The sequence below is a fragment of the Gopherus flavomarginatus genome, chromosome 4 (genome assembly GCF_025201925.1).
Source record: "Gopherus flavomarginatus isolate rGopFla2 chromosome 4, rGopFla2.mat.asm, whole genome shotgun sequence".
Lineage (NCBI taxonomy): Eukaryota > Metazoa > Chordata > Testudines > Testudinidae > Gopherus > Gopherus flavomarginatus.
The window spans coordinates 70,122,858-70,148,467 of record NC_066620.1 but is presented as its reverse complement, the minus strand read 5'-3'; the positions used below and the strand labels follow the sequence as shown (position 1 = coordinate 70,148,467).

The window sequence follows — 25,610 nt, the reverse complement described above, 5'->3', positions numbered from 1 at the left end:
TGTGGATGCTCTTTTTGCAGCTTTCTAACAGCCCAGCCCTGGCTCACATTTTAAGAGGATTTTACTTTGGATAGTTAGGAATTTCTGGTCATGGCCAAATTGCCTCTGGTACTTGCTTTATTCTAACAAACAGCAAATTCTAACTGAGCAACAATTCAGGTACTACCCAGTGAACTTTGGAGTCTCTCACAACAACAGCTCCTCCTAATTTTTCAGACAGCAACACCTCCTGGTTACATAAACACCATGGGATAGAGGGTGCAGAAGAAAGTTACAAACCTACCTAACAGAGAAGGGAAGACTAGGTTCAAGCTAGACTGGGTACACATAGGAATGATAACATTCAAATGCCTCAAATAAGGCTCCAATCCTGCTTGTGCTTAATTGTATGCCAGAAGGGACTACATCACAGGCCACTAAAACTCCACTCAGTTGCCTCTGCATTGAATCCAATAACCTGGATTGGACTAAAGTATTACTGCAGTCCAGATAAACTATAGCATGCCATGGGCAGAAAATAGGATGGACTGAGGTACACCAATGCCCAAGGCCCCTGCAATGGCAGGGAATTGATTGAGTGAGTCAGTGGGTCTAATCATAGTAGCTCATGCAGAAAGAGAGTCATATTTAAAGGGAAAGGAGTCCTTTCCTGGGCCTTCTGAAACATGTGGTTTTCTTTGTGAGGAATTTAAAGGCTAAACGATGGAAATCTGTAACTCTTCATCTAGTTCTGCTTTACTTGGCCTGTGGCTGGATGCAGACAAACCCCACTGGCAAAAAAAAGTTGACATTTGTTTGTGAATTATTACTTATTAGAAAAGAGATGCATATAGACTAGAAATACAAAAATGCCAGAAAAGCCAACTGAGGTATCTGACTCCAGGACAGCTTTGACCTTTTAGGCTGAGGAATTGTCTATACACCAGTCAAGTTAGTTGTCAGCAAATCAAAAGTGTACATGGTATTGTACGGTGAAAGTGTGCTGACAGTTTGTTCCCAGATAAGAAACTTACCAGTTTAAATATCAAACTATTGAGGTGAATAAGCATCAATAGAAGAGACTGCGAAAGAGGAACTGTTAAGGGACCTGGCTGTGAAGTGGTGTGACAGAGGAGGAGTGGGGAACAAACACAAAGCATGGTCACTGGGATTGAAGTGGTGAGCACACTGGGAGGGAAGCAAATGGACTCGGATTCATTTTCAAGTTCCAGAATGTCTTGGCACTCATGTGAATGAGTCCATTCAGGTTTGTGGTTACTAGGTAAAGAAAAGAGAGTCCCAAATGTCTGAGAGTGCTAGTGACAAGTAAGTGGTGAGAAGGTGGGGAAAATTTCACCTATGCACCTATTTTTCAAACATCCGTATGTTCAATAATACTCATGTTTTCAACCCATCTTTAACAGCAACCCCATCTTTTAACACACATTATGGTTATACAAACTCCAAACAGATTTTGTGTCAGCTTTCTTGTCACTGTAAGAATAGCATGATTGCCACACCAATAATCAGCTCTCCATTTAGAGCAGCTCCCATGGATGCATGGAACACCCAGGGGACACAAACATTTCTTTACCAAAGATGCCAGAGCTCACCAAGTGGCCAGTCACACCGAGCAATTTAGCGTTAGCTGCACATTTGCAAACATTATTTAAAATTACAAATCACATGTAGCACCAGATATTAAGACAAGACCTGACTTTCACACCAGTTGTATGTCAGTGTAACTTCTTTCAACTTCAGTGAAGCGACTCCTGACTTCTAGCAGTGTGAGTGAGTGCTGAAACTGACCTTTGCATCTTGCCATGTTTAGAAAGGGAACTTCAGCAAATTCACTTCATCACCTGGTGATTTTATTGGTTACAACAGCTCAGGCTTTCAGAGGAAATGGAATAAAGAGGCTGGAGCTGTTAAGAGATTGAACTGGGGAACAAAGGCAATGCTTCTCTGACTCAGCTATTGTCCTTATATGGAGAAGGTTAGATTCTGGCATAAACCCCAGCAGAGGCCCCTGGATGTAGCAGACTCGCCAGGGGATGAGGCTCTGGCAGAACAAGAGTACCACACAACTCAAAAAATACAAGCAGCACCATCTGACATGATGCTGATTCAGTGCCTGTCCTCAGTAGCACCTACTGGCAGAGCTTCTGTGGAAGTTAATGCTTAAGCAGGAACACCCCCTGTCATCCATAATGGTACATCCCCTCTGTGGCACAGTTGTGGGCGGGAGGGGAGAGGACTACTGTAGCTGGGGTAGGAAAATGCAATACCCATCCTTCTGTGCCAACATTTCTGAATCTGGCCCAGAGTATAGAGTGTACTCTGGCTTCTCTAGTATTGTGAACACAACAGCATCAAAACTACTACTTAAGAGGAGTCCTCACAGCCACATGTGTCAATAGAAATGCCATCTGGTGTGGCACTAGAAAGGTCTGTGGTTTAGAACATAACAGAACTGTGCCTCATTTTCAAGGGAAGGACTCTCATTTTAGATCCAGATATAACTATCATATGACCCAGCACACACACATGGTATTCTCACTGTTATTATTGTAAGTGACACGTTAGAAATGATACATCATGAAACAGAGGTTTTTAAAAAATGATGTAGCTAAAGAAAGGAATCTCATGTCATGTACAGCTTCTTGCATTAGTACCTCACTTGTTCCCCTTATTTAGACATTGGTGTGTTTAGTGGAATGATTTTTAGACATTATCATGGAATCAAAGAGAGCTAAGGGAATTACGGGGTTTGGTTTTAGGGCCTGATTTTGCCCCATTACATTTGATGCAAATTTTGCCCTGCGAGAACTTGGAATTCTTTGGATGTCAGCTTGTCATGTGGGTTATATTTTAGAATTCACTGAGCTATTTACAGGACTGTTTTCCATTACATTTAAAGGTTCCTAGTCCATATCATTCTGAATATGATATATACTTTTCTTTTGCAGAAGGCAAACCAAAGAAAGGTGTGACATACCCATCAACTCTTGAATATGCTTCCTCAAAAAGCTCACCTGTTAAAACAGGCAAGTAGTTACAGATGATGGCCCTCATATTTTATATATATGTTCTCTGTGTGTGTGACATATATATATAAATTGTGTGTGTGTGTGTGTGTGTGTGTGTGTGTGTATATGTTTATATTAGATGAGGAAATGGTATAAAGTTTTTATTGCTGAGTCAGAAATGCATCATCACTTGGTATTAATTCCCAAATAGGTGTTAATACTTTATACAAAACCATCACATGCTTTTCTCTAATATATGTGGCAGCAATGCCAGTTATTCCAGAACATTGTTATTTATTGCTATCTTTCCCCACAGACCTCTTTCCCCCAGTGGTTTTTCTTGCTTTATGTCAGAGAATATGATTCTGTACCATTTGCCTTAATGAGTTTTGGATTCTACCTGTGGTTAGGGGGTGTATATTTGCCTTTTCGTCTGATGCTGTTTACTAATCCCTCTTTGGGAGATCAACTGCATGGATAATAATACATAAAAACCATAATAAATGTCAACTGACAACATCCCCAGCCCTTTCAAAAAATGGCCAGCCTAGTGCCGCAATGGGCACCTTCCCTGTGGGCACCATTCTACACTATATGTTCCTGGTATAAAATCCACTGAAATCAACTAACAGCCTCCCATCGACTTCAATGAGCTTTAGATCAGGTCTTATACCAATTAATCTCTGATATATTGACTATTGTTAATATCTTTGTCAGTGAGGTGCAGTAGATATCTGCTCCTTGTTACACCAGCGTAATGCACATAGGAGCCATTGGTGTTTTAACAGAGATAGATCTACTGTTGATAAGTGTGTGAAAATAGTACTGAATGGCTCCAGCCCTAATGAGACATCCTATTTGGCCATCACATGTGATTGACTGTGTGAGATGATGCCTTGGGTTTAGCCATAGCACTGTCTTATAGCGCTATGTACTTTTCTCTTAGTCATTCACAGCCTGCCAGTGTGATTTCTGAACCTTGATGAGGTTATCCACTACTATTTAGCAGTGCTACCATGTGGCTATTTTGTGGCTTCTCAATGAGTTCACGTGTTTATTGACATGTACCTACATTCTAGTTGCTTGTATTGCAAATATATAGCTCAAATCCATGCACTTTTTTCTCAGTGCATTTTCACAGTACAAAAATAGGACTTTGTTTCTATCTTTTCTTTTTATTGGATTGATGAAGTGTCCCAATTACAGAAATCTCAGATCACATGTACACAAATGAACACAAGTGACTTGTAGCCCAAATTTCAAGCTCTATTGAGGACCTGTCAGTTTACCCCTGGAAGGTTTTCAGCAGTTACTTTGTACCTACAAAGTGAGTTACATTTTCACCACTCAATGACTGATTTGCACTCATAGTCAAATATTTACAGGTGCAAGTGTTCAGGTTTGTGCCTACCAAAAAAAGAAAAAAAAGAAAAAAACCCTCATGAGCACATATTTTATGGGGACAAATCACACCCACGGAAGTGAGAACATACTTTTGAAAAGGTGTCTCCTTCCAGGAAAAGGAAAAAAAAAAACAAAAGACTAACCCTAAATACACCCACTCATTGAGCCCCCTACCATAGCTGGGAACACCAAGGCAAGTCATGGGATAGGACTTTAAAGCTTCAATAGGCTGCAATCAGTCTAACTCAAAATACTATTTCTGCCATGCCATCGGTGCTCTAATCACATCTCATAACAGAAATTAATACAAGGAAACCTCAACCAGCCACTTCTCAATTATACATACAAAATGTCACTGGCCTCAGCCATCAGCAAACCATGGATGGCAGAAAATTTATTGGCCACTGGTCTTCCATTAAACAGCATGAACTGAAAAAGATCCTGGCAAGTGATGCTGTGTGCTGTTGAGAGGAAATCTCCTAGATGACCAAAGGGTTTGATAACAATTCCTGTATCAAACTCAGTTTTTGATTTATCTTTTGACATGTTTCTCCCCAGCCCAATTCCACATGAATCAGAGAGCCCTGACCCCACCCTCCCCAAGGAGCCCTCTTCCCACCAGACATCCATGTTCCCAGCCAAACTGTGCCTATCAAAGGAGCACAGCTGTGCAATTGATATCTCACATTAGGGTTTCTGTAAAGGATACAGGATCCATCTTGTAACAGACAGTTACCTCTTCCTTATCTGAGAAGTGCCAGTTTTACTCCAATGTAAGACATTACAACCACTTTACATGACTAGATAATTGAACCCATTATCTCCAGCAGTTAGAGAGACTCCTTAGAGTAACTCACTGGTTGCTGCCAAACTACTCAAAACACCCTCTTCACACATGGCTGTCTACCATTGTCCCAATGGCCCTAGAAACTCATGCCATCTGATATTTTCTCTTTTTGTTTTTTAATGCAAGTGGCAGCCCCCAACCCCAAAACCTGTGCAAAGCAATAAAAGTCTCCCAAGTTATAACTACTCACAGTTGGTACAAACAAACAACTACTGCTGGTTTAAAAGAGAATCCAAATTAATGGGGAAGTTATAACTCTAGAGTCAGCTCTAAAATAAGACAGCACTGCTGAAAAAGAGAGAGGAAACTAAACACCAAATCCACCAGTATTCACTCCAGCTGACTCACCAAAGCACTTCAGCATGTGCTAAATTAAGTCAATCAGACCTGTGTACATGCTTAAGGGCCTTGCTGAATCAGAGTCTTGGGGTTAATGGAATTTAGGATCTGGGCCCCTGAGTGATTTGACAATATCAAGTGTGAATGACCTGTAACTGCATTTTAATGAATGACTGAAATATAATATACAAACTAGTACTAACCAACCACTCTACACACATTAAAGCCTTGGTCCTACAAATATTTTAAGTGGATGCAACTATTCATATGATCAAAGGCAAGCACATTCAAAAGTGTTTGCAGGAGCAGGGTTTAAATGACTTTCAGTAGCAATCAGGAGTCAGAAAAATCCTTTGCAGTTCGTGCTTCTTTCTGAGGGCATCATTTTACTCGGAAGCAGAATCAACATAATGGTTTGTAAATTGTCTGAATTTTGCTGTATTATTAGCCATATCTTACATTTTTTTGGTTCAGTTCAAAAGTCCCAGTGAAGCCCCTAGGAGTTTTGTCAGAGTAAAGGACTGCAGCATTTGGTGGGAGAAGACTTGCAGCAAGGAAGTAATAGTGTACTCCAATTCCAAAGTATACCATAGTCTAGAGCAGTGGCTCTCAACCAGGGGTACACAGAGGTCTTTCAGAGGTTACATCAACTCATCTAGATCAGTGTTTTGCAACCTGGGGGCTGTGAGCAGTGGGGGGGGGTGTCACAAGTGCAAGGCTGGAGTTAGGGGGTGGCAAGCAGGGCAGATGCCTGGGGCCCCACTCCACAGCGGGCCCCACAATGTGAAGTTACATGCCTCAGCCCTGGGCGGCAGGGCTCGGGCCTCAGATTCCTGAGAAGGATACAGTAGTCTAGAAAGGTTGAGAACCACTGGTCTAGAAATACTAATGTATTTGTCCCTAGAGAATCTGGTGATTTATGCTCAGTAAATGGGAGAAAGAATTAAAATGGTTTTCTCCCAATGCTACATTTTTGAAAGGTGCTTGTGTAGAGGTGCTCACCTCTTGAGTGCTTCCTTGCCGTGGGTGCAGTAGCACAGTCCTTTGCTCACCCCGTTGCCTCCTTCAGGCTGCCAGCTGACTTTGTTGGGTCTTCAGTGGCTTGGACACAAAGTCCAAATGGAAGAGTCTAATTAATACACCATCTATTAGCTAGGGTCTTCAGCCCCAGGTCTGGGCCCTTCAAATTGAGCCAGTTTTTCAACCTCCCAAACAACCTCCATCCCCTACTGGGGGTTTATGCTACTTGACTTGTGACCAGTCAGGGAGCAAAGGCCCACCCACAACCAACCATCCCGTAGGGTACTTTGGCCATAGAGGAGTCCCCCTCTGATCCAAGCCAGGAACTGCTCTACTAAGGCCACACTGCTCCTGCTCTCTGGACCAGCAGGGCCCTGATTGGCTGTTAATAGCCCCTTGAGCCTTTGGAGGACAAGGTCTATAGTTTCCAAAATGGCCACTCCAGAAAGTCCTCTCTAGACAAACTTGGAAGACCCACCTTCTTTGTTCTTTTCTTCTCAGTTTGCTGCTTCTTGGGGCGGGGTGTAGTCAGGGCCAGCTCTAGGCACCAGCACTCCTAGCATGTGCTTGGGGTGGCACTTTCCAAGGGATGGCACTCCGGCTCCTTTTTTTGTTTTTTTGGCTTGGGGTGCAAAAATCCAGGAGCTAGCCCTGAGCGGAGGTGAGCTGCAGTGGTGGGGAGCATGGGGAGGACCACAGGAAGTAACCCTGGGGGGGGCAGAGAAACCGCTCCCCTCCCCAGTTCACCTCTACCTCCTCCCCCCAGCACGCCGCTGCTCCGCTTCTCCACCCTCCCTCCCAGGCTAGCCTGGAATGTGGCAGGGAAGGGGCAGAGTTGGGGCGAGGCCGGGGGGCAGGGGAGCGCAGGAAAATTGCTTGCTTGGGGCAGCAAAAAACTTGAAGCCGGCCCTGGGTGTAGTAGAACAGGGAGCTTCATAGACCAAACACACCCCTTCACAGTGCTTTATTTTAGTTCATACAGAATCTAAAAAATCAGCACACGATATAAAAGCTACCAGGAATACAGACACCTCTAATGCATCAGAAAAATCACCTGAACAAGGTATGGGCTGTGGCTCACAGCAAATCCTTAGACATGAATTAGCCCTTCATTCTAAAAAGTCTGCATTTGAATTTGTGATGTATACCAGTCTACCTCTCCTACAGCTTCTATTCTGGATTCTCATAGCAAGAGAACGAGCTTCTGCAAATGATCACCAAGGAGCATGCCAAGATAAAGAAGGAGAGGGGAGTGAGGATGCAAGGGCATCATCACAACCTAAACTTTGCATGTACCATGGTACTGATCTACTGCAGTGCAATATTAAGGCCCCCACTGTGGCTTTCAGCCACTCCCTTGCACTGGCAGGAGGTGGGTAGGAGCATCAGTGCCTGTACGGTAACTCTCAGAAGTACTGTAGCTCAGGTAGGCATAATGCTTCCAGGAGCACAGGATACAAACTCTCAGCAGTGTCCACTGCTACCCTCTTGCAGGGTGCAATGTATTCTCCTCCTGGCCTACCCAGCAGGAAGCACAGTCATGTTTTCACCATCAACACAGTCCTTCCTAGCCCCTCCCCCTTTGGTTCTAGTATTGTTGCCATCTTCAGATTTCCCTGGTTCTTGCATGCTGTGGGCACAAAGATCAAGAATATGCCTTTTCTCTAGCACTCGGTACAAAGTTAGAGGGGAGGACTTGTTGTGCCTGCTACCTTTTCCCCTTTAGCACATCTGTGCATGACAAGGCACAATTCAGCTCTAAGGAAATTGTTTCTGTTAATTTTTCCAATTCATCTGTTTTGTTTTCCTTAGTTCTCTTTGTTACCCCTTTAAAACCGTCTGAGGTTTGCATTTTTAACTGGCTAGCAGCAGGTAGTAATTAATCCAGCAGACAGTGTCGGGGATGATGCTTTCCAACAGGAGAACATTCCAGCAATGAAACACTAGGCTGTGCTGATGTAGCCATCAATGGATTGAATAATGATACACAGCCCTGTTTCAATTCCCATTATTTCTTAGGCCTTTCTTGGGGCTGTGAGCTAAGTGGAGATGGACTGAGGGCAGTGTTGTGAAATGTTTGTTTCTACAGCAGTTTTTGTAGATAGACTGAGAGGGCAGAGTTGAGGGGCTTATTTTTAAAGCTGATCAATTGAAATATAAAAACACATAAAATCATTGCTTATCGTGATATTTAGGAAGAACATTTGGCAGCTCACAAATTTAGAAGCATGTCATTTTCCCCTCCATCATAATAGTGAGTATCCGCACTTTAAAATAACTGGTCTGAAATGAGTCAAATTTAGAATAATGTAGGCCCCCCCCAAATATTGTGGTATCCCCACCTCACCTCATCTCAGCTAAACAGGTGGCTGCTGTTCTGATCTTGACACAATTTCCTGAAGCATTTTTCCCTAGAAGTTGTCCATACGTCAGAAAACTTGCAGTACTGTGGTAGGTACCACGTATTTCAGTTTTGCTCAGGGACACACTTAATGATTTTATAATACGTCAGGTAAAATGAGTTACATTTACATGGAGTTTCTAGTTGCCTTATGTAGAAAAGATACACCAGTGCAATAGAAATTGGCTGCAAATCAGCAGTATCGGGAACGTAGTGGTTTTACATTCTCTTGTGAAAGTGGAGAAACTGTAGGGGAGAATCAAGGGCACGAACGCTCCAGATTAATTCCTTGTAACTGCTTTCCACAGAATGTTGTAATACTATGCCACATCAAGACATATGCTATATATCTACACAGCAGTGAAGGCATGAATGGGTTTGGTGCTCATAGACATTTTCAGGGATGTGGCCAGAATGAACTTGGGCTACTTTGTTGCTCATTTTAAACAAGTTGACACCGTTTATGATGTTTCTACATATGTCATATCTAATTACATGATATATATATTTAAACACACTTATAGCCGATGCACTCCGCAAAGAATATCAGACGTCTCCGGGACCGGTACCAACTACACAGGTTACCACCACAACTCTGAAGCCCACCATGACTCCAGAACTCATCAGCACAACACCAAAGCCAACTACATCCCCTGCAACAACCAGCACTACAACTGCTATTACTGCTGCCAAACCTCGACCTGCAGTGCATAGGGTCAGGGATATAGGTCAGTAGAATGAAGGCAGGGATTTGTACTGTCTTGTTGACCTTCGATTTTCCTGATAAATAATAATAATAATAAATAATATTTCAAGAATAGGTCTAATTGGCCCTTGTTTAGTAGACTATCAAAATATATTAAATAATACAATGTAGGAATATTAATAACGTATAAAAGAATCAGAAAAAAGGATGGGGTGGAATTAGTGTGTTAAGAGTGTTAATATGGATTTCTGAGAGGTTACAAAGCCCATCTGGAAGAAAGTATGTTTCATAAACATAAACCTCATGTTATGTAAGTATAGTCTGTAATAGGTAAAAGCAGCTACATTCATATTAGTTATCTACAAGTCTATATATATCTCAGGAGTAAGATAGATACTACTTCCAAATAGATAAAATATAGACTTACACCTGAATTGCATTGTTCCACCTGAGTTCGGACCCTCCTCTGCCCACAATAAAATCATGATAATTTTCAAATGTATTATTCAACAAATACTCCTTTGAATGATTTGGCCAGCTGTACAGGTGGGCTTATAATTCATCATGCAGATATGAGCATCTTTTCATGATCACTTTCAAGTATATTACTCAAAATAGATTTTTTTGCAATAACTTCCCCCCCCAATCTTACTTGGACCCTAAAAAGGACCCTCAGCAAAAGCTTTCTGCTATGGACTTTTCCGACCTGATTTTCTCTGGTCCCCCAGCCCCACTACACACACACTTTCATTCATTAACAAGCATGTACATTGTTTCTATTGTTTAACACCTTTTACAGTTAGAAACTGTTTTGTTTCTGCCTAGGTCCTAGCAGTGTCCATCCAGTTTACTCAGCTGTGGCAGCTGCAGCAGCAAGTAAGTACAGTAGTTGTGAGGAGTGGATAAAGTGCATATTAAAGCAGCCGTGTTTCCGTATCATTAAGGCTCAGATTTGCAAAACTGGAGTGAAATCTTGGCCCCAATGAAGCCAGTGGCAAAACTCCCATTGACTTCAGAACGGCCAGGATTTCACCCCAGTTTTTAAAGTGGCGTTTGAGGAAATCTTGCACAAACCTGGGTCAGCATTTCCAAACATGGGGGCCTGAAATGAATCATCTAAATCTGTATGTAAACATGAAAATAAACACACAGCCTAATTTGCAGAGATGCTGAGCACCCACAATTCCAGCGGGAGATATTGGTGCTCAGCATCTCTGAAAATGAACCACTGTTACCTAGGTGTCTAACTTGAGACACTTGTTGCAAGTTTCTGCCTTGGTAAGTTATGGGCACTCAGTCTTCCAACTCTCGAACTTTTCCAAGCCCCCTGAGCTTCTTGATGCACATTTTCATATTGGCCCTCTCATCTTACACTCTCTCCCCTCCCCCTGCCAAAAAACAAAACTTTAATATTGCTCTGACGTATGTAATTCAGACTGTGGGATAATTATTTAAACTCACTCGCTGAGAGCTGAAAGCTTTGAAACACTGACTTAAGTTAGGCCAGGGCTGTTTGGAAAACCTCGGACCAAGGCTCAGGGTCTGGCATAAATGTGATGTTTTTCCTGGCTTTGCATTAGTGTTATTGACAACAGCATCATGTTTGGTCAAAGTTCCTCCTTCATCTTGATCCAGAAACCTGCTTCCATTCTAGCCCACAAGCTGTAATACAAATATTTGAAGCAACTTGCAGTATTTAATTACTCAGCTGAGAAGAAAAAGAAACACATTTTCAAATGCTAGCAAGTTTCTCCAGACTGAGCACTGAAATCTGGCTTCTACTGAGTGAAAAGGAACACTTGCTGTGCTCAGCTGTTACATCTGCCACCCTTTCCAAGCACCTTGGGCTCGGTTCTGCTCAGATACAACTGTCACTGAAGCCAATGGGAATGGTGTCCATATATCTGAAAGCAAAGCTGGGATGTTTTGTCTTGTTAAATAAGCTCCTTTGAAATTAAGAGTAGACATTCAGTATCCTACCAGATGGATGCAATGGTTATCTGCTAGCTAATTCAAGTACTGAGAACAAGATTCATTAAAAGTTGTGAATCCCACTGTATTACCTCATCACTGAGCTACACCTTGAAAGCACTGGGGAGAAAAAAATAGGAAGGAGAGGAAAGATTTTGATTCCTTGAGGCATTTATTCTAATGTGCAAGTGTTCATCTCTAGGTCAGATTGTCATGTGAGGAGTAGTGCTGCAGTGAAAGACCTTTATGGAACTCTGGCTCACTCTGGCTCTCCATTCTCTTCTACACCAGGGCATCTCTTCTTGGCCAATTCAGTTCCACCTTCACTTCACCCCTTCATTCCCCCTTTGGGGACCTACAAAATGTAGTGGCCTTGTGCAGTGCCTCTGTGCTCTCTCCAACTGGATTATGCTCCTGCTCTGCACAAAGATGGACAAAGGGCCGTAAATCCAGATACTCAAAAGATATTTTGGTGCCTAATTCCCATTGATTTCACTTTAATACCTTTGAGGATCTGGGCTGTAGTTCTCTAAGGGACAGATTTACAAATGCATTTAATTGTGCTAAAATGCAGATAGGTGCCTAGTGGGATTTTCAAAAGCACCAAACCAGATGTCAATGGGATTAGGTGTCTAACTCCTTTTAGGCACTTTTATAAATTGCTCTAGTTGCCTGAATTCATCTTTAGGCACCTAAATACCTTTATAAATCTGGTCCTTTGTGTGCTTCTCCCTTTTCTCTTTCATGTTCATGCAGGGCAGGACCCAAGTTAGGCCATGTCTTCTTTACAAGGGAGTTAAGGGCCTGTTTGAGATCCCAAATCAGCAAGAGAATGTAGATTAAAGGTGAAATTCTAGCCCGATGGAAATCAATGGTAGTTTTGTCAGGTACTTCAGGGGGGCCAGGATTTCATCCTAAGACTTTAAAATATAATGTATTAGTGATTTTTATTTGTCTTTGATTAGTCTCCTGAAAGCATTTTAGATCCAAGTTTTTTCTTAAATTTCTTGAATTAGGTTCCTAATATGAATCTCCTCCCAAAAGAGAAAAAAGGCTATACATACAGAAAGATTATAAGGGCCCAGGGTGTGGGGCGGTACCTCACCATGTGTCAGTGCTGAGGACCATGGGAGATAGCCTGCTGTTAGGAACACAATTGGGACCAAACAACTTAATATGATTTTTAGGACATTGCTAAGCACAGTATTTATACCCCAAATCTGGCCTACTGCATCATTGATGTCATCTGGTAAGAATGTCTTCTGAATTCTAAATACTTCATTTAAAAAAAAAATCAAGCTATTGCCAAAAAATTTTTTTAGAAAGGCCCCATTTTTGTCTGATCATCACAGATTCCCTCTCAGATGCCTCAGCCTTACATGCATTCAGTACTCATGTTTATGATGCAGACTGGAGCTTTTGAGGATGCCCAGCTTCTCACCACAGTCTGTCTGGTCCAAAATTTAAAAACAGTGAGATCCTGTAGAAACTGGAGAACGAATCAAACCCTCTCTTGTTTGTCCTGGCTAATGGGGACTCACATCTGACCATCATGGTACATTGGTAACTTGCTTTCAAAAGGCACCTCCAGAGTAAACTCACTTTGTTTAACACAGTGTAGTTCAAACGATTACCACTATGGTTGCATCTATAAGAAAAGATGCTTTGCCACTACCAACCACTGGTATTAGGAAAAGTTTACATGATTAAACCAAAGGTGATTTATGGCTTAGAGTCTCTCAGAAGAAAATACTCCTTGCTGTTCCTAAAAGTCCTTGTATTTATGCTTCCTTCCTTATATTCTCCCTTTTTTGTTTTCACCTTGTTTTCCTTGTCAGAAAAACATGAATTAACAAATAAACCTCAATATAAAAGACTCAAATTTTATATCTAAACAATGACTGTCTCAGTAGATTACATGGAATCTGGCAAAAAAAAAAACAGTAGAGATGGGCCTGCTCCACTACAGGCCCAATCTTTTACATGATTTAGGCATGATAAATACGGTTGCCAGGTGCCCGGTTTTCGACCGGAAAGTCTGGTTGAAAAGGGGACCTGGCAGCGTCCGGTCAGATATACTGACTGGACATCAAAAGTCTGGTTACTGCGAGTGGCTGATGGGGGGAAGGCAATGGGTCATCAATCCACGCCAGTCCCTACTCAGCCAGGGCTGCCTCCTACCTGCATCTTGTGGGCAGGCAGGCTCTGCAACAGGGTCTGCAGCTCAGGAGCAGAGGAAGCCCAGCAGGGGGAGGAGGAAGGGAAGTGGAGAGACTCCAGCTATGAGGACGTGGGGGGAAAGCAGCGAACAATGCAGAGGAGAGACATGAGTGGGGGTGGGGCCTGGAGAAGGTGGAGCTGGGGGTGGGGTCTGGGGGGGAGAGGTGGAGAAGGGGCGGAGCCTCATGAGGAAGGGGTGGGGCAGGTGGGTCCAGTTGTTGGCCATTAGAAAGTTGTCAACCCTAATGAGAGGGCTGCCTAATGCATGAACGTCAGTGCAAGATGCATGATACTTGGTAGGCCTGAATTAGGTACTGTTGGAATGCACCTAATAAATTAAGCATAGAAATGTACATGCTGTAATAGGCCTTCTTACTCTGTAGGTATTTCAGTACATAGGCCTCTAGGTCAGATGAGAATTTTTCAGTAAGACTACTTTTTACTGATTCACATAGTCCAGACAGGTCTTGTATTTGAGTAGGTCTAAGCCTTCCTAGAAGCAGTGGAGCAAGATGAGAGGACTAAGCCCACTTGTCTAACAGTACCTACCTACACATTTGTGCTGTTGAAGAAGGTCTCTCACCTGGCACTGGAGGAAAAAACCTGGAGCGTATTTTTGGACCTTGGCTCTTTCCCAAGATAACCCTAACCACTTGCTCCTCCAAGGACTGCCTGCTGGCCCAGCTGCTGCCGTTCCTGCCGCCACTTCTTCACACCTTCTGTACATTGCTTTCAGTGTCTCACTCTAGCTCCCGTTGCTGTGTATGGTCTTGCACTCCAGGTCACAACTTTCTCTTCTGCTCAGCTGTGCTGGCTGGGTTGGCCCATCCATCTCCACCTCCGTGCCTAGCTATCTTCATCCGCAGCCACCATGACCTCTGATTCATGCTCACGATAAGACTGGGATCAGTTTCCAGTCATGGGCTTGTACTAGCTCCTTGGCACAGAATGCATTTTCTTTATTCTCGGCCTAGGTTGCAGGGTATTAGCTATGTGTTCTGCCTGGTCATATTTAATCAAAGCATCCCAGAGCTGGTCTGCAGTTACACATTTAACATTAATTCCTGACTTCTCCCAAAGCTCCAGTAACTGGACTTTACTGCCCTCTCTGCAGTTTGCAGTCATGGCACTCAGCTGAATAGGTCTGCACCTTGTTAACTTTTGATCGCTTTCTTCTGCGGATTCACTCTGTTTGACCACCTGGCACCAGTTTGTCACAGACTTCTCCTTCTCATGCCACAGCCCCCTGCTTGTCCGGTGCTCCATTTCAATAAACACTCACTTTTTAACACACTGCATTGGTGCAGGCTCCCTGGCTTGTCTTCAGGGACATCAGGCACAAGCGGAGGAAGCTGGTGCCTTAGGCGGCCAATATGAAGGGAAGGCACATCCAGGTCTTCGGCAGAACTTCGGCAGCTTAGTTTTGGTCTTCGGTGGAAATTCGGTGGCAGGCCCTTCACTCCGTCTCTTCCTCTCCAGCAGCACTTCGGCAGCAGCTCAATCAGGTTTTTCTTTCTTTTCTCTTATTTTTTTCCTTTACCGCTTGGGGCAGCAAAACAGGTGAAGCCGCCCTGCTTGTCTTATATTTAAAAGAAGAACAATTCTTGTAGGCACTGGAGCTGTAATTCAAAAACCCTCCTGTTTATCTGGGCTAATGAAGGCCAACAGAACTAAGCACCATTCTGAAGCATTGGTAACATGTCTTCAGGGGCTAGTTTCCTCAAAACCCAGTGTAGTCAAAAGGATTCTAAATACAGGGCCAGGCTGTGTTGGATCTTGGCATAGAGGGGAGTGAGGAGATGCCAGGTTAGTGGATTAGATTCTTTTGATACTGATCTAATATTTTTTCTCTTTGACAACTGATTTTTTTACTGTGTTCCTAGTGGCCTTGTGAATAGTATTCAATAGACATTATGGACTCCGTTGTGGCAGCATCACTCCTGGAGAGGTCTCAGGTTCATAGTTAATTCTTTTTGGATTCTGTGGCATATGCCAAAATCTCTCCAGGCCCTCCAATGGAGAAAGAGTCCCCTGCAAAAGTTCTGTACAGACTGTGCTGCATAAACAGATGTTTCCCTCCAGAACTTAAAAACTCAGCCGGATTTGTTAGGTGTGTCTGTGAGTTTTTCTAGACTCTTTGAACCTGAGTGACATGCTTCTGGAATTTACGGGCTCTGCCAGTTTCACCTGTTATGTTTGTCAGTTTCTTAAACTGGGTTTATTTGGTTCCTGGAGCTCCTAAGTTCTATGGGAAGAGCTCCCAGGAATACCTGGAAAAGGAGCTATATGATGTAGTATGGAATTTACTAGCTCAGCAAGTTATGCCAGTGAAGATTCTAATTTGTTCCAAGAAGGGGTTACTTTCCCCAGCTTTTGCAACACCGAGATCGTTTGGAGCAAACAAAGGTTCAGATTTTTTCTGAGCTAATAACTCAAAGCTTTTCCACCTAATCTTATCAGTAAGATCCCAAGATACTACCTCCTAGGGCCTCATCCAAAGTTCACTGAAGTCAAAAGAAAAAAATCCCATGGATTTCAGGGAGCTTTGGATCAGGCTCTGACTAAGGAAACTAATGAATAAAATAAATTTAATGATTGTGCGTTTTTGATAATGTATCTTTGAACCATGACTAAAAAATTGTGGTTTCTTTGGTGAACTCTTCAAAACTTTGTGTCAAAGTCCTGCTTTTCAAAACCACTTCATGCTATTAATCTTCAAAACATCTCCCTTGTGTAGAGATGAGGAATGAGAAATTTCGGCTAGAAATAGATTCTGCCCCATTAGTTATGTTTTGTCTTGTTATTTCTTTGGGCTTCCCCATCCGCCTATATCTATCTGTTGTCTCTTGACTTATCTTCAGACTGTAAACTCTCTTGGGCAGGAACCATCTCTGTTCTGTGTTTGTACAGCACCTAGCACAATGAAGTCCTGGTCTTTGGCTGGGGCTCCTAGGCAATGCTGCAATGCAAATACTTAATAAGAACAATAAAGCTGGGGAAACAATAAAGTTTAAATCAGGGTTATAATGGAAACTAAGTCACAACCATAACTATGAAATTGTTCCTGCAGCCCTACTGTCCTGTACAAGTAACATTTCTAAATGTAAAGTGGCAAATGTTAATTAACCTTCTCAGTTAAAAACAAAACAAAAACCAAGAACTATATATTTTTTACTTTGCCCCCAAATGAAACAACTTAAATGTATGAACAATAAGCACAAGCACATTGCTGAAGTATAAAGAAACTTCATATGCACATCCTTAACTCTGACAAGCACAAAATGAAACTCACTGAAAATCCCAGATAATGGTAGTCTTGAACTAAACATAATCTAATGATATTTTCCATTTTAATGCCTACTTAGGGCAGGTTCAGGCCGCACAAGGAAGAGGCCAGAATCAAGGTATGTCCTTAAACTAATACAGACTTAGTAGATTTTATAATTAAAATAATGAAAGCAATTCTATTTCAGTTCTGTGCACTGACCAATAAATGTTTTCAAAGCATCCAGGAGTACTTCACCCTATGCAAGTAACAGAAATATTCCTCGAGCCAATACAGGTAAAGGCTTTAAGTAACTTTTCAAATGTTTCTTTGTAGCAAATTGTACAATTCGCATCTACTGAGAGTTAAATAATACAATATTGTTTCATCTTCTAAGCTCTTTTCCAGCAGTCTGCAATGCTAACGAACATTGGCGTGATTATTGCATGGGAATATGCTTAATTAACAAGGGCTACTTGTTTGGGTAAAGAACAAAGAAATTAAAATAATCTTATAAATGTTCTCTAAATATCTCAAACCACTCAACAAGGGCACATTTGCTATTGCTAAACCATCGGGGTTTGGGCTCTATAACCATGTATCGGATGCCTTTCAATCTGGGGTTCCAGGGCCTGATCCTGAGAGTCACTGAGTTCCCTCAGTGTCCAGCAGTCGAGTTAGCTTAGCACTTTGAAGGAGTCATTCTGAACCCTAGATTCAGGCCTGGTATAAGTGGGTACAACTTCACTGAGAAGCATCCACTTTCACTAGATCTTAATTTGACCCTTTGTCTCAGTCTTCAAAGGTACTTCTTTGTTCAGTTACTGTCTTCCTTTTCCATTTGTCTTCAAAAGAAATCAGTGAGTATTACTTTCAGGTCCATTGTCCACCCTGTAATCACATTCCTCTGTACTAACCAACTGAAGTTGAGCCTTGTGTCAAATCACACAGGTATTCAACGCCAAGAGCCTGTTGCAGCCTTCCAGAAACCTGCCGGGTCTCCAGTCCATCTCGGAAAGGTCTACAGTTAGAAATTGCCTAAAGTCCCCTCATTCCCTTTCGTTTCAAATGTTTGCCCTTAAAGATAGGATCATAAGTAACATTTCATGCAATTTTCAGGGTGATCCCATGAGACACATAGCAAGTTGTCTGCTGAACAGCTGTTACATCATGCCACCATATTTGTGAATGTGAAGCAAACTACTAGCTCAGTAACTGATATGCTCTAGAGTAAAGTTGTGTGAATTAATGTCTCCATGATGTTGACAATTTCTTTTGTGGGCATTCAAACTGTATGTCAAAGACAGCAAATGTCTGATGCTCCTTCCCCCTGCTTCAATCTTCCTCTCCTCTTTTTCCTCTTCCTTAGCTTTTGCCCTGATATGGCCCCCCTCTGTCATACTTATTTGTTCTCTCCATCATATATATTCTGTGTTTTTTGTTTGTCCTCTCACTACTTTTTGTTCTCCTCAATCATCTCTCATGCCTGCCAAAACTGGTGTGGGGAGGTATGGAGAAAGCCTGGGCATCAGCCTGCACTACCTGCCCACATGAGCTTCTAGTGCAGATGAGCTGCCTAGGGGGATGCCACTCATAGCTGTGCCCAGATTCTCTAATTCCACATGAATGTGACACCATGTGCGAGGGCCGGTTGGCTCAAAACTAGCAGGATTCATGTCATGGGGACTGAAGAAGCTGCAGGTGTTCCAGTCTGGGAGAACCTGGCCCGAAGGAGGAGGGAGCATAATGCTGAGAGTTGTTTGTTGTGAAGAAGGTATTTTATTTCTGCTAATATTTTTGTTCAAACATCCTAATGTTTCTCCAAGGCAGTTACAAAACAGGAGTTCCATATCATGAATGACGATGTTGTTTTAATCACAAGGAAAACCACCAACCCCCCCAGAATCAGTCTTTGATTCTTGTTGTATTCTCAAGAAGTCCCCATCTTCATCTTTTTCAACACCAGTTTTGGCCTCTCAAAATTGTTGCTCCCAGCCAACTTCAGCACATGATTGAAGGGAAGCTACTGGCCCACTCCAGGCTCTCTTGGAATGAAGTTTTGTTTTTCTTAATCACACAAGGTGAGCACACACTTCTCGCGGAACAACCAGGATCAGTTCTGCAGTCTTGGCCTGATGCTTGAGGAGTTTTTTTGTCATTAGCCTACTCACACTTGTTTAAGCTGACCTCCATCCAGATAAATCCATTTTCCTGCCAAGCTTCTACCTTCACTTCTTTAGGAATTTCATCTCCCCCAGGCAACTAATAGTGACCAAACTCTTCTTGTAGTTCTTCACACTCTCAAGAACTTAAACTTGGGTTTTTAAAAAAAGCCATACCCCATCACCACCACAAAACTGTTTATAAAGTACTCGAAACGCAAAAACCCTAATCTTGCTGCATTCCAAAAGTCAACAAATTGAGAGGTCACACCCACTTGATCTTTTATGAGCAGGCTGTATTACATTAATGGAATACACACAGAGAATTTAGATGAAAACATTAAATATTCTTCCTGGAAGGTTGCAATATAACACTACTTTTATTCTTAGACTACTAGACAACATACAGAAATTAAACACAGAAAGAGACAAAACAGGCTTCTCCCTAACTCAAAGAGGCACTACTTACTCCACCTTGTTCTAGGCTGGTTCTTTCCAGACTGATTATCATCATACACTTCCCTACAGAACAACCCGAGCCTGCAGTCAGGACAAGGAAATCCCCACTCCCATTCTTAAAGTAACAGCTTGCAATTTCAGCAAAGTCCTCAATATACCACAGATTGTTCAGAGCATACCGGGCATTCATCATGTAATAAGTCCTGGCTCCTTTCAAGAATTTTAATTTCTGTCTCTCAGGGATGTGAATTTCATCTAGAGCTTTCCTTATCATCCAGCTTCTTATAATCCCAAGGAATAAGACATTATTGTCAACCTGTTGTTCTCGCTGAGATTTAAGAATTGTCCCATTTGCAATCAGCCCACTCAATTTTTGTCATTTATCACTTGTATATGAAAAAAAAAAGACTGTTTGTAAAGGAAAAGGGAGGGACCACTCCTTGGTAGAAACTTGTTAAAGGATGTGAGCACTGAAACCCTGCCTGAAGGAGCAGCAGACAGAGCTCAATCATAAGGGTTTGGAATGATCTGTGAGGCTCTTGAAACAAACAATCTGTTTTGTCATCATCTGAGTGGAAGTAGCTCTTAAGTAGAAACTCTAACCATTCTCCTCCTTGTTTTCGTTCTTGCATTTCTGCCACATCTCAAGTTCAGTGACAAAAATTTAGTGATTCCTTTGTTGTGATTCACAACAAAAATACAGACCATCAGTGGGATGATCTTTACCAGTTCTGAATCATTTGTGCTGCTGAAAAGAACCCATCAGTAGTGAAACTGAACAATCCAGAAGAATCAAAGAGCCAGTGCTCCATTCAAAAATACATGAAGGCTGAGCCATGGGCTTGAGCACAAGCATCACCCTTAATAATGAGATGGTTGTGAAAAGAAATATTTTGTTTGTGAGACAGGTACATTCCCGTGTAACAACCAACTGTCCACTTTCACTTCAGCTCATCTTGCCTGGTCATAGTGAGTGTAGAAGGGCAGGTTAGTTCCATGTAGGATGCAGCTCCAATATGTTTTAAATTTTAAAACATCTTTTTTTCCCTTGGATTTGCACAGCTGATGTGTTTGTAGAACAAATTACATGTGAAGAATGCGCTCTTTCCCATGATGGGATGGAAGAGTGGCCTTTCATAGAACCAGCTGTGCTCGAGTTTTGTTTTGTGTGAACCTTTCCCTTTGGAGGCCTATGAAGATTCCAGTGGCTGCTAAGGCGAAGTAGAAAGCTTTTCTTCACTGGAAATTATTGCTCACCTCCAGAACAAAAATTGACACACGTTTGGCATTCTATTAACGAATGATCTATATATGACATGACTGCAGCCAGGTTCACAACCCCACTGCCTAAGCCCTTCTGCAATCCTTGTAGTCCCCCTGCAGTGTAACTCACCCATTTCCCACCCACCCAAGCTCACCAAGCCTTGCCCCCCCTGCCAAGCCTACAGAACTGCACATTGATTACGCCTAGGCTGATGATGATCAGTGACTGTTCCTCTTCCTGTTCCTTCCATCTCCTGCTCCCTGACTCACGACCCCATTTCTTTCTTGCCCTCCTTCTCCCCACCCAAAATAAAAACACAACATCAAAATAAAACTCCATTGCTTGTGTAGTATATTCCTGTCCCAACCCTTCATTGGTTCTTGAGTCTTTTAGGTTCTAAACTCTGCAGAGCCAGGACTGTGTCTCTGTGTTTGAACAATGCTCAGTACAATGAGGTCATGGGGGCTTGAAGACCTTTATCAGGGGTGGAAGGCTACCCAGGTTCCTTCCCAGCAGCCTGTTCCCCCCCCTTTCCAAGGACAAACAAGTGCCCTTCTCAAAGATGGCTGACTTAGGGACCTAGGAGTGATAGTGCTCAAATGCTTAAGATTCACAGGTTTATGCCAGAGACAAAAACACATATATATATGGAGATATACCTGTTTTATTGAGTCTAGCCCCCTACCTTCACTAGCAGGACTAAGTACTGACTTTTTGACCCAGATCCCTACATGGCCCCCTCAAGGATTGAACTCACAACCGTGGGTTTAGTAGACCAATGCTTAAACCACTGAGGAATCCCTCCCCATCCCCAACCATGAGTATCCGTCAAAAATGGTGAGAAATTTGGTAGGTCAGGGGACGATGGTGGGGAGGAAGAATGGTCTCAGGGTTCTTCATGGAGGGCCAGGTAGCAGCATTTTATGATGGACATAGGGATGGTGTCTGACATGCCCATGGGCTCACCTAGCCTGCTGCCATTTGCACCATCTCACCTAACTGTTAGCGCTTCCAAGATGCCAAAACCCAGGACAAAATATTATTTTCTATTCAAGTGATACAGTGCCCTGAAAACAGAGGCAGTCTTGTATTTATTTACACAAACAGAGGTGGTGGTGTTCATCACATTCCTACCTGATGGGGTGTGAGCAGGAATCAGCTCATCTCTTTGGTGTTGGAAGAGTTGAGGTAGGACAGGAGTTGATATATATTATTGGAGGCAGCAGGGAGGCTTGTTTGGTGGAACTTTTTTGCTGACCTGGCCAAAAGAAAAATTGCTAAGGCCAGCCTTTTCCCAAGTGAATATGAAAAGAACAAAACTGATTTAAAGAGATGTGCTTAATATAGAGAAAGACGATAAGAGGCTACTAAATAGGGCTTGAAATGTGTTCATAAAGGCTTCCAGGTTTACTGATCCAAAAAATCTCACTAGATTCTACTCATTGTGTCAGGGTTGCTCAGAGAATTCAGGGGGCCTGGGGTCTTCGGCAGCAGGGGTCCCCCACTTCGGCGGCAATTCGGCGGTGGGGGGTCCTTCAGCTCCGGGACCCGCTGCTGAAGTGCCCCGAAGACCTACGGCGAGGAGCCCCCACCGCCGAATTGCCACCGAAGAACCGGCACTTCAGCAGCAGGTCCCGGAGCGGAAGGACCACCCGCCACCGAATTGCCGCCAAAGACCCGGACTGGAAGAAGCTCTGAGGGTCCGGCCCCGCAAGAGTTTTCCGGGGCCCCCAGAGCAAGTGAAAGACCCCGCTCCAGGGGCCCCAAAAAACTCTCGTGGGGGCCCCTGCAGGGCCCAGGGCAAATTGCTCCATTTGCCCCTCCTCCCCCCGGGCAGCCCTGCATCATGTTGCATTCTACAAATTGACTTTTCTAAATTGTGCAAAGTGCTTTGTAATGTCCCATAATTCCGTGATTTTAAGTAATAATTTCTCTTCTCTTTTTATGCTTGAAAGCTTTGGAAACTGACTTGTGGAAACCTGGATCAAGCCTTTTTGACACAGGTAAATATTTAACACAGTAAAACAGAACAGATCCACCAGCAACTACACTGGGAATAATTAGCATTCCACACCCTTGAGGGGAACTAACACTTTTAAGAAGGCCTAAGGCACTAACAATAATAACTTCCATTTACAGGAATTGTAACAATGACAAATGTGGCTTTCAGTTTATCTCTGGTTGAAACTGCCTCAATAGGCCCTATGTTTCCATCTGTCTCAAGCAAGCCTCTTTCCAGGAACAGAACTGATGAGGTCTGGAGAGAGTAGCAAACCATACTGCAAAAGGGGCTTCTAGCTACTGAAAAAAAGGGGCCTAAATGAACACTGTATTTCTTGGAAAATGCAGGTGCATGATGATGAACTGCAGAGTGTCAGGTTGCCGACACCAAGAAAGGAGATCGATCAATTAGTCTGATATAAGAGGTTATAATGAAACATAAACTGAACACATGGAAAACTCCTGAAAGTCCCAAGGGAATTATTATTTAACTTTTATATTGCACTGGTGCCTAGAGCTCAACCAGGCCAGCGCTCCATTGTGCTTGGTGCTGTACGAACATTTAGCAAATGACAGTCTCTGCTTCAAAAAGCTTATGGTCTGAAATAGACAACACACAATGGGTGGATGAGACAAAAATAGAATTTTCAGAATTCATAGCCTATTGGAAGTGACTGTCAAAATGTAACACCTTCGTGGAGTTTATGGAAGTCTGTATTCCTTGAGACATTTAAAAGTTGGATCACACAAAACACTAGATTCATGGATTCCAAGGCCAGAAGAGATCATTGTGATCATCTAGTCTGACCTCCTGTTTAACACAGCCCATAGAATTTCCCCAAAACAATCCCTAGAGCATAACATTTAGACCAGGGCTAGGCAACCTATGGCATGCGTGCCAAAAGGGCCGGCTCCAGGCACCAGTAGCAAGTAGGTTCTTGGGGCAACCAATGGAAAGGGGCGGTACGTCCGGCTCTTTGGGGGTAATTCGGTGGTGGGTCCCTGAGTCCATCTCAGAGGGAAGGACCTGCCACCAAATTGCCGCCGAAGAAACAATGAAGCGGTGCCAGCGGAGCTGTCGCTGAACTGCCACCGATTGTGGCTTTTTTTTTTTCCCGCTTAAGGTGGCAAAAATGCTGGAGTTGGCCCTGCGTGCCAAAGGCAGCATGTGAGCTAATTATCAGTGGCACTCACACTGCCCGGGTCCTGGCCACCAGTTGGGGGACGCTCTGCATTTTAATTTAATTTTAAACGAAGCTTCTTCAACGTTTTAAAAAACTTAATTACTTTACGTACAACAATAGTTTAGTTATATATTATAGACTTATAGAAAGAGACCTTCTAAAAATGTTAAAATGTATGACTGGCACATGAAACCTTAAATTAGGGTGAATAAATGAAGACTTGGCACACCACTTCTGAAAGGTTGCCGACCCCGGGTTTAGAAAAACATCCAATCTTGATTTTAAAATGGTCAGTGATGGAGAATCCACCACAATCCTTGAAAAGTTGTTCCAATGGCTGATTATTCTCTCTCAAAACTTTACACCTTATTTCCAGTCTGAATTTGTCAAGCTTCATCTTCCAGTTAACTGATGGTGTTATATTAGATGATATAATAGGGAACAGTCCCACCCTGGCATGGGGATGGACCATAAAATCTAATAAATTTTTTCCATCTCTAACTTCTATGATTCATTGAGCTCTCCTTTGTGAAACTCTGCCTTGTAAGTCCAATTTTCAAGAATTTTTACTTGAAAAGTCTAATTACTTCAGAGCTGAGATATAAATTAGATTTGCATTAGCTCCAATGAGTGGCAGAGCACATGCACATTAGAATGAAAACTCAGAACCTGAGTCAGGAGAGGTGATTCTATATCCCTAACAATGTATCATTATGTAGATGAACAGATTTCCCTGATACAGAGAGGGCAGAGTTGGAGAGAGGACATTTTACTGCATATTGTAGGCAAGTTCTGTGCATCTGTTTGGAATGAACTGCAGCACAGTGACTAGTGGTGAGGATTTCTATTTGGAGACAAAAATAAGAGGTTACTTTTAAACCTGATGAAAATATATTGGGGCGGTCTTATTTGTCCTTTCTCTGTCACCCAAATGTGTGTGTAGACTAGTGATAAAGTCTGATGAATTCAGAGTGTCACTTCAAAGGCATGGTTTCTAGTGTGCATGCATCAACTGCTGTCTTATGTAAGTGAATGGAAGTATTAATGAGCATGGACAGCTGTGACAATCCAGTGAAGGAAAAACTAATTAGCATGGAGATTGCTGTCCATACAGAGAGCTGAAATTCCCATGGCAATAACAAAATTAAATTGGGGCTGGCAGAATCCGGAGGCCCATAGAAATTGACCATCTCCCCAGTTAGCACAGAGAAATATTTGGTAGATGGCATTATTGTTACATGGAAAATAAATCAGTCAGCTGACCCACAACCTTCCATAAATGTTAAATTCACATGACTAGTTTGGCTTGTAGGTAACTACAAAGCTATCTCAGCTAGACACATATGTGGAGCATAGAGC

At 42.7% G+C, this 25,610-nt stretch overlaps 1 protein-coding gene across 1 annotated transcript in view; it reads left to right on the top strand.

Moving 5' to 3' along the window:
- VIT (vitrin) overlaps positions 1–25,610 on the top strand; it is an 87,071-nt gene that overhangs the window by 34,649 nt on the left and 26,812 nt on the right. Inside the window, exons 6-13 of the mRNA XM_050950298.1 lie at positions 2,949–3,026; positions 7,601–7,681; positions 9,544–9,747; positions 10,551–10,601; positions 17,282–17,320; positions 17,422–17,478; positions 18,133–18,207; positions 23,022–23,069. Of these exons, the coding sequence (XP_050806255.1) occupies positions 2,949–3,026; positions 7,601–7,681; positions 9,544–9,747; positions 10,551–10,601; positions 17,282–17,320; positions 17,422–17,478; positions 18,133–18,207; positions 23,022–23,069 (633 nt within the window). The remainder of the gene's footprint in view (positions 1–2,948; positions 3,027–7,600; positions 7,682–9,543; positions 9,748–10,550; positions 10,602–17,281; positions 17,321–17,421; positions 17,479–18,132; positions 18,208–23,021; positions 23,070–25,610) is intronic.